Below are 15,617 nucleotides of genomic sequence, written 5' to 3'. Positions count from 1 at the left end.
CAATTTGATTTTTCTTGGAGAGTTTGCCATTAAAGTCCTTGGGTATACATGTATTTCTGGACTGGACGATGGCCCAGATTCGTGGCATAGCTGGCTTGCTGATAGCCTGAGAAAAGACGAAGGCCCATGACCAGCCTTTGAGCTGTATAGACAGGTGAAATCCAGAGAGGCATGGCAAACCCTTATAGAGAGTCTTAGCAAAGGTTGATTGATTTCACATAGCTCTTTGATGCTCCGCTTGCAAAAATTAAGAAAAATAGAAAGGAAATCCAACACACTCCATTTGTTTGTGATGTCTGATGTGTCTCAAAAGAGGACATTTGACTTAGTATAAACTGCATGTCCGATGTATGCAACTGGCACAGACTGCCTTTGTGGTCTTATCAGCTGCTGATGCTAGCTAGTATTAGTGTCTACTCATGTAGCACGGTGTAAGTCCTTCATGCCATGTCAGATAAAGCAGAGGCCCATCAATTATGTCTGACTTAGTGGTCTACAATGAGATTAGAGCAACCTTTGGCTACCAGGGTCAGAAGGTTGTAGATGAAAATAGTTTGGCTTACTTTTTGGCACGGAGACATCAAAGACAGAGAGAGAGAGAGAGAGAGAGAGAGAGAGAGAGAGAGAGAGAGAGAGAGAGAGTTGTTTGAACTTAGACTCAAATTTAAACCCAGGGCAACTTGTTGCTGCAATTCTAGTGTCGGACTTGGGAGCTTAACTTGGTCTTGTGACAGTCTCATGTCATAAATGTTTGTACAATATGTTTTGCAATATGCAGTTTTTAGTGGGGATTAAATGAAGCTTAAGATTAAAATCACTCAAATACTTGTAGATTTTAACTGTAGGTGTTAAGTTTGTCTGCCCTGCCGACCACCTATGCAAGTAGCCAGTTATTGTTTAGAGACACCACTCTAACTCAAAATATCTCGCTGGCTAGTAAAATTGTGGCTTGTGTTCATGTACCATCCTTTGTGTCCCACAGAAAAAAAGCTTGTTTGCTCTTTAGTCACTTCTCGTTTGAGTTGAATTCAGAGAGTGCCGTAGGACTTTAACTGAACTGGAATCTCAGTGTCCCTTATTCATTCCTTTCCTCAAGAATCCGAGTAAGGGAACGATTGTCCAAGGATGAAACTGTCCAGAAGCCCCCTGACTGGAGTTCAGACAGGCACCACGGTAGCAGACAACGTACTCAGGGGAACACTGCTCAGTATACACCACAACGCCCAGAACCCACCCAGCAAAGAACTGTTGCACAGCCTCAGCCCAGCCCAGGCCACCATCCTGCCCACAGCCAAACAGCCTACCCTCTCACTACCCCTGAATACCAAAAGTATGGTTCTGCTGCTGACTCTCAGCCCTATTTGGCCATCCCTGCCCCAGTGGCCTCTGCCAAACTTCCTGGACCTCCTGAAGTACAACCACGAAGGAGAGTCAGTGCCGACCAAATCCATGCAGCCCACAAGGAGGCGAGGTTGGAGGCCAGGCAGGCCCTGAAGGAAGAGGCCCATACAGAGGGCCTGCTTAAGAGCAGGAAAGCTGTGTTGCCCTCAGAGATCCGCCGAAGGGAAAAGAGTGTGGATGATATTCACAGGGGTCGCCATGAAGACATGGACTGGCAGAGCTACAGCCCAGAACGGAGGAGAGTGAGTCGAGGTGAGGAAGACTGGGATCGGGAGAGACCAAGGGAGAGGGGGAGGGAGAGAAATGTCGAGAGGATCAGAGAAAGAGGGAGAGAGCATCTCTCTACACATGACAGCCATGAGGAGAGAGTGTCTAGATCTATGCAGCCTTCCCATACCTCTGTACATCAGCAGCCCAGGCAACATCAACCCTCAGAGCCTGTCTACCATCAAGAGCCCCAGATTCAGCAGCAAGAGCCCCCAACGCAACAACAGTATGAACCCAAAGAGAAACAATATGGCGCTCAAATTCAACAGCAAGATCCTCAAATGCAGCATCAGTACGACCGCTTGAGGCAGCCACAAGAGACTCAAAGACAACAGCAGCCACAAAAACAGCAAGAGTTTGAGCTCCAAAGACAAGAGCCTCCAAGTCAGCCGCAAGACTCACGCAGAAAACAACAAGAGCCCCAACCGAGGGAAAACTTCGAGCCTCAGAGGCAACATCAGCAGCAGCCGGATCCATCAGGGAGGTTTGACTCAGCTGTTTACCTCCAGAAGGGCTCCTCTTTGACCCAGGCCAAACACAGAAGCGTGGAGATGAGCGGAGGACCCAAGCCCAAGATACGAACCCGCTCCATGTCAGACATAGGTATAAGCCAGCATTCTGCCGTATATCGCATGGAGAGGGCAACAGCCGGCAGAGAGACATCGAGGGCCGTCCCTTCATCAGGGATGGCTAACGGGGAAATGGGTGCCCTGGACACCAGGGTGTCAGTAGCACAGCTGCGACACTCTTATCTGGAGAATGCCAACCGGAAACCTGAGTTGTAGGTCCACTGGCATGGGCTCTGTGTTGCATCGCTAAATAACTGTCTAACTCTGCAGTGGCATCTAAATAATCCAGTGACCCAAAACAATTATGCTGATAGAATTTAATTTGTGGCATGAAATGTGTCAAGGTTTATTACTATAATATCTACCATTATCACATTTATTGTAATGGCTGCAATTTTTCTGGAGCTGAATGTACTTGTGCAAGTTAGCATCAGTTCTTGCAAGTTGCCCTTTGGAAGTTGGCTGCTGTTGCATGCTAACGTTGGCTAATGACTCTTCACAGTTGCTTAGCGTGTGCACCAATATCAATGTTTGAGGCCCTGTTTTTCTAACTTGACAGCAGTTTCTGGTAAACTGCTGCTACCAAAACAACATCAAAAACAACTGTTGTTAATAGTTTTTTATTTCTACCTCTCCTATTTGTTGTCCTCGTCAATCTTTCTAAATCTATACACCACTCTAAAAGTGAGACTACTAAAGTAGATCTGTCAACAATGGAGGTAGATCCAGCTAGCGATCGGGACAGGGGTGCTCGGAGGCCTCGACGCTACATCACTCCAGGAGACAGTCGCATGTCGGAGAGGTTTAGAACCCAGCCCATCACCTCTGCAGAACGGCTGGAGTCAGATAGGTACATGAGGGGCCCTTTGTAGCGATCTGCAGGAGCTCTTCAGAATAATTTTATTAACATGATTTATTTATTTAATGAGCTGAATCGGATGGCAGCGCATGAATCTAGGGTGTCATTCAAATCATTATACTATCCAGTGTTTCCTTAAATTAAACATGTAGTCTGAATAGTGATGCCTGATGTATATTCATGTTTTCTGCAGGTCTTGTCTAAGCCCATCAAAGCTACAGGATCCAGAGGGTAAGTTTAGTCATAATTCTAAATAATTTAAGGAAGTTTTTATGCCATTTTTCCAGCAGTTTGAATACAGTTGATGCCACATAGCATAATTATTCTCTCCCTTTTATTAGATGAAGAAAAACTGGACGACAGAGCCAAGATGAGTGTGGCTGCGAAGAGGTCTCTCTTCAGGGTACACTTCCTACTTTATGTACATTTCAGTCATAAGGACAGATGAACAATACAGTATATTCTTAACTGGGCAATGTTTTAAAGTAATCCCAAAATCAAAAGCTGGAGTTTTGTTCAGATTAATTGCAAATGGAAGTGTAATTTAATTTCAGGTGCCATATTTAGTTAACTGGGTGTTCACAGGCATTCGAATAGATATTGTTTCTTCTCACTTTATATATTATTGTTATGGCCTCAACTCCTCTGAACCGATTACTGATGTTTCCCTGACATATTCTTCCAGGAGCTTGAAAGAACATCTGACGGAGGTGTTCCCAAACCACGCTCTCGAAATGCTGCTGTAGAAAGGCGTCTGAGAAGGGTTCAGGACCGATCACACACGCAACCTGTCACCAACAAGGAGGTGGTCAATGCTTCAAGGTAGAGCTTGGATTTTGTGTGTATAGCTGTATTCTACTACAGAAAATATACTAGTGCTCTGTTCTTCTCTTATTTTTAGGTTTTTCTTTTACATGTGCTTGTCAGTGATTTTCGGCTCATCTCCTATCCTTTCCTTCTGTCTCCGACACCTCTGTCACCTCTTTCTTGACTTGTTAACTTCTCCTCTCCCCGCTTTTTAGTGACTATATTTTTCTTTGCCTTGCATTATCTGTATCTCAATTTTTCTATCTATACCTCCTTGTATTCACTCTAAAGTGATCCTGCCACATCATCACAACCTCCTGGAGTCCACACTAATGTAACTCGGGTCCCCAGTCCCACTGTAGTCAGCACCAGTGTGGCCAGCATCAGGTACAGCTGGGATGGGCTGCTAACTTTTATGTGCCTCTATCTGATGTGTGTGCATGTGTTGTTTTCTTATGTGAAAAACGTGTCTCTATGGATGTTGTACCTCTGTAGGATATGTGGTTGTGTTTTACTTTAACAAACAGAATGTCTCTATTGCATGAAAACCATCTGGGTTTTAATTATTTTCAAGATCTCAGTTTAATTGAACACCATGGGTTTAGAAATTACCATGGATCAGTTGCAGTAGAAATTTAACAAAAATGTACATTTCTCTTCATTAAAAAAAAATGTGAAGGGATAAAAGATTCAGAAAGAGATTTCTTAAACTCTGACTCTTAACAAATAGTATTTTAATAAGTGGATTTATTGCTATTATCCCAGAGATGTCATTGCAATTAAGCAATAAAGACAGCCACACATTTATACATTATAACTCCACTACAAAGGAAGTGAGATTTTGTGCCCGAGCCAGTTTATGACACAATTGTGCCTGTGTCATCCCATTAACTTCATCTGTCATTTGTACTGAACCATTTGAATGTGCCACAGAGACATTTTACTCTCTATCTCCCTCTCCTGGCGGCAGTGCTGATCTGTTCATCCAGCTCATCTTACCTTGTTATTTCTGCCCCCCTCATGTGCTGCTTCTTAGCTGTGCACCTTATAGGGGAAGGAAGTCAGTGTTTACACAATAATTCATTCAGTACTTTCCATGCCCAGTTTCCAAGCATTCCCTCTCACAGTGTCTCTCACATGCAGGTCACTAATGTCAGTGAAGAAAAAGGTTACATATCTTATGGAAAGGTCAGAGGTTGAGCCAGTTAAAGCTCTCCGCATGTCTCGGTTCACGTGTCCTGCAGTTTGTTTACCAACCCTGGTTTAACTTAGCACACCGCCGCGAGATCGCCATAACCCCTGCAAACATCTGAGTGCATTATATGATTATCTGGCATATGTGTGCTGATCTACTTATGTCTCTATGTTGCTGTGCTTGTAAGCTGATACAGTGGTCACAGTTATTTACCTACTAGCTGGTATTTGCTGCTTGTATGCTCAGTTTTTTGGATACGTAGCAAAGGAAAGGAACACATTCATTTTTGATCTCTTAAGAATGCAAGTTAGGTAAAAACATAATTACTTAGGTGTTTTGTTTGAATAAAGATAGGCTGCAGTTATTGCATTTAAAACTGAAATGTAATCATCCTTTATTCATCCATGTCACAGGATATCTATAGATACTGAGTCAAAGGCAACTGGATGTGGTGTTTTATTCTTGACATAAAAATAGCACCTCATATCTTTTCTCTTGTTTAATTTTAGACACCATATCCGGTATTAGAATTTATGACTCTAATATATTAAATCTTAAAATACTAAAAATCTTAAATTTCTGTAATCTATGCACTGATCCTGATGGTAATACATGTTTAATAACCAGACAAGATTTTTTTAGCACCAGTAAAACTGAAAATGTCATTTTTATATAAGACATACACACTTCTTAGTCCAGAAGTTGAGCTTTCATTTGAAATCAAATGGTTATTAGAAGACTTATGCCCGTGCCTCATACCCTGATATCCCCTTGTCTCTCCTCAGCATCCAGGCCTCCTCTCAGCCAAGCTCAGCAGTCCAGGATCAGGAGAAAGAGACGCAGGAACACCAGAAACCAGCTCAAGCTCTCAGTGCCGGGGTGGAGGGAGATGGCCAGGAGCTTATGTCTGATGAGCCGGACCTGTCCACCCTCACCTTGGCTGAGAAGATGGCCCTCTTCAACCGCCTCGCTCAGCCTACAGGCAAGACCGCAGAGGGGGCCCGAGGAGACACCCGCCAGCGCAGGGCCAACGCCCGGTTCCAGACTCAACCCATTACCCAAGGAGAGGTGGAGCAGGTAGGTTTTACTACATGCACGTTTTTTTTTTCTTTAAAGAAAATTCTGGATCTCTTAAAACAACAGTGTCTTTTTCAGAGATAAAATGTGAACTATAAATGTTGAAGGAAGTCAGGAAAATTCTCAAGATCAAGGAGGGTCTTACTTCTTCTAATTTATTCCTTCTACACTTCTCAGCACAAAACTAACAACATTCAGCAATGATGATTGCAGCTTCTAGAATAAACCAATTCAGTAGATTTCAGCCCACACCATTAAAATAGATTAACTTTTTCCCTGCTTTCTCATCCCAAACCCACTTATCCACCTTGATGGCATCCATCCTAATTGCCCCCACAAAAGAAAAATGAATGAGTAATGAATGAAGTAAAGAGGAAACATTCACAAAAACACTTTTGTGCAGGCCAAATGTCAGAGGTGCAGACACCAACGTCAAGTTAGCACAATAGCATACCAACAAAAGTGAAAGCAGGAATTTGTGACATTTGTGAGTAGCACAATAGAACAGATGTGCAGAACACATTGTGAATTAAATGAAATGGGGAACACTGCTTCTGAAGATTATTTGAATGTAAGATCTTTTCATGATAAACAGGCCTGAAGCAACAGACGATTCACTTCCAGGTCACTTACACTACAGTGGGTGTTTTGCAGTGCACCAGTTTCCTGTGGTGCGTGATTGCTGAATTACAGGATTCTCTGTGCAGCTGGATGACTCTCAGATACTACAAAATGAACAGAGGTCACAGGGTTTATTCTGCTTTTAGTTTTTAATCCAGTCGCCTCTAGATGTCACAAATAACCAACAATTCACACGTGGAAGCTCAGAAATACTGCATATAGGGAACCATTTTGTCTGTCAGTGTGCAGCAGAGTGTTGTTTGTTTAATTATGAAGGATCATCTGCATCAAGGAATATATCTGTGACCTTTAATATAGGAGGAATATATCTGTGACCTTTAATCTCTTTTAATCTCTTTGGTGCTGATGATGATGTTGTTGGTGGAATACTCTTCCATCCATGTTGCCGAAACGTTGCCCGATGTGTCACCATCTGACACAGATATATTCTTCACAGAGGAACTACAATGCAAAAATAGGATAAGAATTCAGATTCTTTCCTCAGCTTCCCTGAAGGCGCTGAAACCCAAACATGTTGTATTCTCAATAGTCAATCACTGATGTCTACACAGGAAGCTGAGCCGCCGGTAACCTCTGCGGTGTGTAACGGTGACTTAGAGGCCAATCAGGGAGAACATGTAAGACCCGACTGCCTGTACAGAGCTTCTGATTGATGTCTATTGACTGTCCTGATTGGTCCCGCTAGTGACCAGTGTTGTCTTGTCTTGCTTACAGTAACTGAGCTGAGTTTGATGATGTCCATAAATGCAGTCCAGTGTGTACTTTGAAGTTTGATATGCCTCAGTGGTAGATGTTGCTTTGTTATGAGGAATTAATGTGAACGTTTAAGGTACCTTGTTTGTTTTCCATGTCTCCTCATTTTTGGATGTAAGTAGCTTCTATGATATGCTTGTTTATTGCATAACAAGCATGGGATTATTTGACTGCAAATACTGCATGCTAGTTTATCCAGGCTTCCTCCCAACCTGAATAAACTAGCAAAAAAAAAAAAACAGCTTATCTGGGGAATAAGTGTGTGGATGGATCTGGCTATGTGCAGGAATGTGTGAGGGTCAATACAGAGACCTTGTATTGCAACCAAAATTAATTGGCAGTAGTCTAGTGTAGAATTTAAGCATCTCTACTGGAACTGTTGGAAGAAGAGACGGGGCACATTTTGATATACAACACACTATATTTATCTTAATCGTGATACAGCTTTAGTGTTGTGTTTTCTGGCCTTTAAGGCTGTATTACAGGCAAATAATATGATTCCCTGAACGTATTTGATCTCTCTAGCTGAGTTAAATGCGCAAAAAAAATGCCTCAATCTGCTCTGCCATCATCAAGACATTACAGACTTCTAGCATCACATCAATCATTTTTATTAAATATTTTCTGAAAGCACCAAAAGTCATATTTATTGTCACATTATCAGCGCAATGGTATTTTTGGTGTGATTTTGTAACTAGCGTTCATCACTCAGGGGTTCATCGACTATAGATGTGAAGGTTTTTTATTCACTGTCCTCATCTAGACAGTCCTGATGCAAGTCAGCATGACCCATAGAGTCACACTGGCCACATTTATGATATTAAGTCAGGTTGAAATATACTGGAATTTCCCTTTAAGAACACCACAGACTATTCCATGCATTTTATAAATCAAATGATAAGTTGTTTAACAAGCAAATATTAACATAAATAAATGCCACCAGACCAGATCCAGACAAAATAGTTTATTAATGACATAGCTTAGAAGCGTATGAGTGTCAGATGATACCTGTGAAGGTAAACGTTTTGTGTGTTTGTCTTAATGGTTCCGTTTGTGCTTCCTGCTGCCATTTTGTGAATGACAGAGTTGCTATACAGCTGTGGCTTCACGGGCAAACCTGAACTACTCAAATGTTTTCCCTAATTTGCTTTGATTGCCGCTGCCTTTCCCCTCTTTCATCCATCTGTTTCTTTCCCACCTCTAATCCTATTTGTCATCCTACTTTATTCTTTTATCCATCCATCTGTTCATCACCAAATAGCTTCTGTAACAGCAACACACACCTCCATTAATCTCTAATTTACCTGCGCCAATCACATTTAACCCATCCCATCTCCATATCAACCTTTTTAGCTCTCCTGTTGTCATTTTATCTGCCCCAAATTTCTGACATGATTCCTGCTGTTTCCGCAGCTGAGAAACGGAGGTGAGATCAAACTGGAGCCCCTGTCTGCCTCGCTGATCCGCTCTGTGGCAGCCGTCACCTCCCAAGCCTCTGTCACCACAGTAACCATCACCCCAGGCAGCAGCGGCGTCGGCAATGATGACGGTCTCCGTCCAGGGAAGTCCACCGCCGTCCCCTACATCCCTGCCCAACAACAGGCTTCCAGCACCACAACCAGCCACCAGGAGAGGGCGTTGAGGTATTTCTCCATGACCCAGAGTGGGGACCCTGGCCACCCTGAGCCTGAGCTCAACTCCTCCCCTCTCCTCCCTGAGAGCCGAGACAGACTGGGGGCTCCTCTTGGTCCCACCTCCTCTGCTGGTCACAGACAGCAGGGGGAGGCAGTGGAGGAGGGCTGGAGAGAGCGTCAGGAGGAGGAGGTTAGGGGGAGACAGCAGGGAGGAGCCAGAGAAGAGATCCAAGACGGCAGCATTAAGGGAAAGCTGCACTCCCCCGACAGGGACCGGGACGGCAGGCAGCAGCAGCATCCCCAGCCTCAGCAGTCTGCCGAACCCTCTTTGTGGAGGGGCGAGTCAGAGCCTCTGCCCAGCTGGAGAGCTGCAGACGGGCACTCCCAGGAGAGCAGGGAGAAAGCAGAGGGAGGAGGAAGAGGAAGAGGAGGGTACCTGAGAGAGGCAGCTCACAGCTCCTCCACACAGGAGCAGGAGAGGAGCAGCGGCCGGAGCCAGCCAGGCATCTCAGGTAGGAGGCTTCTCTGACAAATCACACAGAGAAGAGATTGAGAGGAGTGGGGGAAAGAGCAATAAAGAGATGCGAGTAGCTGAGGGCGAAAGGAGGGATGTGGGAAGAGAGATGAAAACGGAGGGGACATAAAGAAAAAAGACAGGTAGTGACAAAAATATAGGAAGCAATGTCCAGGGAAGGGGCTGTTCTCATTATCCTCATTGTCTTATGCAGCATGCTCCCACGCATGATTGCTTTCTGCCGGCTGCACACACACTTGTCCCAGCTGGGGGTATTTGATTTGGCTGATACAGAGAGCGAGAGAGTGTGTGAAGAAGAGAGAGAGAGAGAGAGACGTCTGAGGCTGCATCTAATTAGCATATTTTTCCATGCATTTGCCTCGTAGCTCCCTTTGTCTAGAAAGAGGAAGACCTTTTCTGACATGCTGTTTGTCAGCTATCAGACAGCAGAGATTTTGAAATCGAACTGTGTGTGCTCACTGCCATGGCCTATAAAGGGGCTGTGGTCCCCATGCACCATATTAACGCCTGTGGGTTAGCCTTGCACATCCTACAGTATAATAGGCCTGACCTGTTTTATGTGCTAATGCAGAATGTGTCCAGGGGTGGTCTTTTTCCTATGCATGCACACAAACACAGAGAGATGAAAACACTCAGTGAGAGAGTGCAGAACAATTGGTCGGCACTTACATGAAGCAGGTAGAGGACAGGAAGGACACAATGGATGCCTTGTCTGCAGGCTGTTCTCTTATTTAGTCCTGCATGGGCAGATCTTCACTCAAGTATAGTCTATTAGACTATAGTATTATGAGGCTAGAGGAACTTGCATTGACTTAGTCTAATTCCCTGCAGGCTTAACACTTGATGCCTAACACTGACCCTAACCCTGACCTTAACTGAAGAAACGATAAGATGAAGTAGTTTCCTTGTGGGAACTAGTGTTTTGTCCCCAAATGTGAGATGAGTCCCCAGAATGTCACCAGCATACTGTACACAGCAGAATTGGCATGATACGTAGCACATTTCTGTCTACAACATTGGCTTCATTTGTTTCAGGGAGTAGTGGTTGCACAGGGGATTTATGCTGATCAGAAAATGAGTAAAAATGGATGTAGTGAGTGCATCCAACTAGGGCTGAAGAAGTAACCCAAATTTTATTGTAATCAAAATATAACCTCCTGCAGTCTTAAAACTGCAGAAGGAACCATATTTGTTAAAGGCATAATATGTGTCAAAATAGCATTTTATATTAAATATTGACCTACACCAGAGATGTCCTGGCCTCATGGACTCAAAATAACATCTTTGTTTATTACAGATCCCTGCTGAAGTCACACCATATTCATTTTTATATGTTTGTCAGTGAAAATGATCCATCCCTCTACTTATGCAAATCATATTGCAATCGCAGTATCAGTCAAAAATAATCGCAATAGACATTTTAAAAATTGTTCAACCCTACAACTAACTCTGAAATTTTGGAGGTGCCCCTGTGACTCAGGGGTTAAGACACAGACCACGAACAACTACATTCCTAGTACCTTTGTTCCATCTCTCTCTCCTTAATTTCCTGTCATCTCTCCACTATTACTGTCTAGTGATAATAAATAAATAAATCTTAAATTTTGAGGCATCCATGCAAACTATTTAATGATATCCATGTTGCACCCACACAGGGCTTTTTACTTTGGCCGATCTTCTTTTCAGAACTTTTTGTGAGTGTACAAACTGTTCTTGATCGACATTCTGCGACCCGCCTTTTAGTTTTGTTGTACCTTTTAGGGTGGAATATCTTGCAAGTATTCCACTCAGTAGTACCCAGTCTTAAAGCAATAAGAGTTTGAATCAGTTAAAATAACTGCGTGAGTGTGCAGAGCCACTGAGATATATAAAAAACAATGATTGCTTGTTAGGAAATCAATTGAAGAACTTACTATATACTTGGAAAAAAGGCAGTACTGTTATGTCCACTAGAGTCAGTTTCAGCTTTGGCAATTTTTTGTTTTGTTGCTGTACAATATAATATATGAAAAACAATTATCAGTCGCTTCATTCATTCTTGATTATAACATTAAAAGAAAGAGGAAAAGAACATACTAATAGTGCTGTAGGTGCCACATCTTTGATAACAAGTGGGTCATTTTGACCAGTTGAAGTTGAGACATTGTAACTACATGATTATACACTGTGTACTTTTCTTTCAGATTTGCCAGATCATCCTGCGCCATTGAGGCCCCTGATAGCTAAAGTGTCATCCAGGACAGTGTCTCACGTTACAAGCAGCCAGCCGCAGAAGCAAACCACCATCCAGGCTCCTCAAACTCTCCCTAAACCCTTCACACAGCAGCCTCCTCCAACACCCCCAAAACCTTCGGTCGACATCCATCTTCAGCCGTACTCCCAGCCCTCTCAGCCCCCACCAACCTACCCCAAACCTTTCACTCAGTCTCCACAAACCCAGCCCAAACCTCAGGGATTCGTCCAGCCTCTCCCTAAGCCTTACCCACAGACAGCCCCCCAGCCTCAGCCCAAACCTCAGGTGCCTCCGCAGACACCACCCAAACCCCAGTCCTTTCCCCAGGCGTTAGTCAAGTCCCAGTCCCTGCCCCTGGACCCCAGCGAGGACATCGGCAGGCACAGTGTCCATTCTGGAGATCTGCTGTCCCCCACAGACTCTGGAGACCGACTGTCTGACAGCATGTCCGCCAAACAGATGTCCATCAAGGAGAGGTGAGTGACAGCGGAGAGTTTGAAACTGATGGATTGTGGTTGTTGCACATTATTAGTCAGGTTAGGGAGCCCAACTGGCTGAGATGCCAGGGGCTGACACTCACCACCAAAAACCCTGATTGCAGCACACTTTTCTGACACTGTGCCTTGCAACACAGGGCCCATTTATTTGGTGTGATTTTATCTTACTGGGTGATTGACCAAATTTGGACAGGGTAATGCTGCTGTGGATTGTGATAGCATTTCTTCCCATCGCCCCAACGTCTGGACTGCTGACCAGTACCTGCACCTCAGAACATCAGAAACGGGATCATTTGGCAAAAGAAGCTGAATAATAATGTTGTAGCTTTAATGGCGATAGTAGACTGTTTTTTTGTAGAATTTACTCTGAATGTGTCACAGTCTGATTATATTGCATTTTTCTTTCTCTCTCCTTGTTATATGTGCCCCCAACAACAATATACTGATATTTAACGACAGTAGATCATTTTACGTTAAGGTAGCCAGTCCATCATCGAAGCTTTTCAGCACTTTTCAGTATTCAGCAGTACGTGAAATCTGTGTGGACACTTTTTCAGTGTTTCTGGAAGGTCTTTCTGTTTCACCTTCATTTTATGCTTGTTCATTCTCTTGTCTGTGTTTTCTTTTCTCATAACGTCTATCAAGGCTCACGCTTATACAGTATGTGTGTTGGGAGGATAAACAGAGAGAGAAACAGATTAAGACTAAAACTAATCTTAAATTATTTGTGAACAAGCATATGGACCTGCAAACAGGCTGATGGGAGACCCCCTGCCTATGTATCTTCCACTGGGCATACTAATGGGGTGTGGAGAACAATTATGTTTGACAGTTACCCCCACACTTTGCTGGCAAAACATTGTCACTGTAGAAATGGACAAGGTGCCAAAAGAAGGTTAGAAGCACAACTTTGCACTGATGTTCAGCAGTTGTGAACGATATGCAAGATATAAACAGAGAGAGAAACAAGGCATTAATCCGTCAATGAGTATACTTCCCACGTGCATTGTGGTCACAACGTGTGGTCAGTAGTAAGGGGAGCAACTTTTTCCTTGATTGAAAAAACACATCACTTTCATTTTGTTTTCTTGCCGCAAATTGTCAAATAACAGGGCTTCCAGTAGCCTGTTGAGAAAAATAAAGGCAATCCCAAATAAAGGCATGGTAATAAAGTGCTCCTTAAAACCTAATGCTTAGCAAAGCTGTAGGCATAAATTAACCATGATTCCATTCACAAATCCAGGACCCAGTCAGAGCTCAGCCCCTTTACAAGGTGAAAACTGAGATGTCAGCAGAGATCAGACACTGAGGCAGCGCCTCATAAATTTGCAGCGTTTGACAGAATCAGGCAGAAGTCACTTTCTCCCCGTCCTTGCAGTATGTAGGTTTTTTCCACCCTATTACATTTTTGGAGGTGAGAGAAATTCATTTTTAGCAACATTGTGTTTCTCCTCCCAGCCAGCATAGAGCTGTGTGGACTGGAGGAGAAATCCTCAGAGATTTCACAGATTCCTCCTAATGCCCTCATTTCTGCCCTGTCCACACTCGAGCAGCGGAGATGATGACATACTTTCTCTTACCCCTCAGCCATCCGTCATCAGTGCTTTAGGGGCCTTTTTTTAACAGTCACGTTTATGGTTGCAGAGCAGAAATCTCTGACCTGGTTTTGAAAATAATGGAAAAGCAGAACAGTTTTTGTTCCCTTTATTTAATTATATTTGATCACAATAACTGTCAGACCCTACAGTTACCTCCCATGGTAATGTTGAAGAAAGTTTGTCCTGTCAGAATACAAGTTACTAATTAAAGAGGTCCAACCCAGGACACCAAATGCAGCTTGTTTGACACAGGGTTAAGATTCACTGTTAAAAGGATATTTTGCAGGTTTTTTTTTTAACCATGTCTGTGTCACTGCGGTGTGGGGAGTGTGTGTAGATGAAGGGGGTTAATGCAAGCTCCTAGAACTCCCTGCCCGTCCACCAACCGAAATTATGCGTTTTACATCATTCACCATATTTTTGCTCATTGAAAGACACGGAGCTCTGGAAGCTGGCAGCATGGGGGTGGATTAACACTGCATCTGCACACATTCTCCCACCGCAGTGACACAGACCTAGTTGAACATTGGCAAAGTGTCCTTTTAAGTACATCACTGTCTATCCTGACTCTGCCTGTTACTTTTGGTATTTTAATTAATAAGCTAAAAGATCTGAAAATAGTTTTGACTGCAGCTGTTCCAGCTTTGAACCTTCTTAGCCAGTATCTTTTCTATTTATGATGTCATTGAGCTCCTGTTACGTATACTGTTTTGTCTCACCTGTTCTTAGGAATATTTTGGTTTAATTCTGGATGTATGTGTTTGGCTAATCTGACAGCACTATGATACAGTTGTTTTGTTGCTACAGTTGCGTAGTGCAGAGTTTTAACCTCTTAAAATCCACTTCTACCATTTTTTCTTAGGTAGCTTTAAGGTTGGACAAGCTATTTCTAATTTTAGTTTAATTTATCAGAAATTAAGAGCTAGGTGACTCTACAGTAAATTATACACAACTACAGACTTGTCAAGGATTACACAGTGAAGTCCACACTACCTGACAGGATCAAATAGATTTTGTATCAAGTTGTTTAAGTTCTTCATTAAAGCTTTATGATGTTCACACTGATTAGGATGTTCAAACCCAAGACTCCATGTTTTTTTATGGCTGCACTGTTTCATCACATTTAATATATTCTAGATGCATTATCCATTATGATATACACGTCCCTCAAATTCAGTCCTACATTTTGTATCTTTTGAAAGTTTCAAACAGAATGTAAAAGACAGAGTGTCGTTTGTAATGACTGACCCATCAGTGAGTCTGGGTAGTTGAGGTGTAATTGAGGCTATTAAATTTAATTAGGGTTGGTTATAAGTTAGCATAATTGCCTACCGTTCTCATTAAGATTTACTTTTTTTGTTTGTGTCAGAGTGGCACTGCTGAAGAAGAGTGGTGAGGAGGACTGGAGGAACAGGATCAACAAGAAACAGGAGGTGGTTAAGGTGGCGTCCACCGAGCAGCAGGCTCAGCTATGGGAAACAGAGCAGACCTGCGAGAAGAAGGTCAGTCTGATCTGCACACCTGCGTTAATAATGAATAACTCAAATCAT

At 43.2% G+C, this 15,617-nt stretch overlaps 1 protein-coding gene across 7 annotated transcripts in view; it reads left to right on the top strand.

The window, feature by feature from the left end:
* LOC125902618 (supervillin-like) overlaps positions 1 to 15,617 on the top strand; it is a 55,554-nt gene that overhangs the window by 18,674 nt on the left and 21,263 nt on the right. For 5 of the 7 annotated variants that reach the window (XM_049599113.1, XM_049599109.1, XM_049599112.1 and 2 more), the window contains exons 7-17: positions 1,097 to 2,449; positions 2,923 to 3,087; positions 3,290 to 3,327; positions 3,438 to 3,499; positions 3,782 to 3,918; positions 4,195 to 4,290; positions 5,884 to 6,175; positions 7,369 to 7,434; positions 8,984 to 9,716; positions 11,923 to 12,448; positions 15,437 to 15,569. In XM_049599113.1, coding sequence (XP_049455070.1) covers positions 1,097 to 2,449; positions 2,923 to 3,087; positions 3,290 to 3,327; positions 3,438 to 3,499; positions 3,782 to 3,918; positions 4,195 to 4,290; positions 5,884 to 6,175; positions 7,369 to 7,434; positions 8,984 to 9,716; positions 11,923 to 12,448; positions 15,437 to 15,569 — 3,601 coding nt within the window. The remainder of the gene's footprint in view (positions 1 to 1,096; positions 2,450 to 2,922; positions 3,088 to 3,289; positions 3,328 to 3,437; positions 3,500 to 3,781; positions 3,919 to 4,194; positions 4,291 to 5,883; positions 6,176 to 7,368; positions 7,435 to 8,983; positions 9,717 to 11,922; positions 12,449 to 15,436; positions 15,570 to 15,617) is intronic. The other 2 variants (XM_049599110.1, XM_049599114.1) reach the window with 2 other exon arrangements.

The sequence above is a fragment of the Epinephelus fuscoguttatus genome, linkage group LG15, assembly GCF_011397635.1.
Source record: "Epinephelus fuscoguttatus linkage group LG15, E.fuscoguttatus.final_Chr_v1".
In the NCBI taxonomy this organism is placed as follows: domain Eukaryota; kingdom Metazoa; phylum Chordata; class Actinopteri; order Perciformes; family Serranidae; genus Epinephelus; species Epinephelus fuscoguttatus.
The sequence above is the reverse complement of the archived record's forward strand: the minus strand, read 5'-3'. Positions and strand labels throughout refer to the sequence as shown.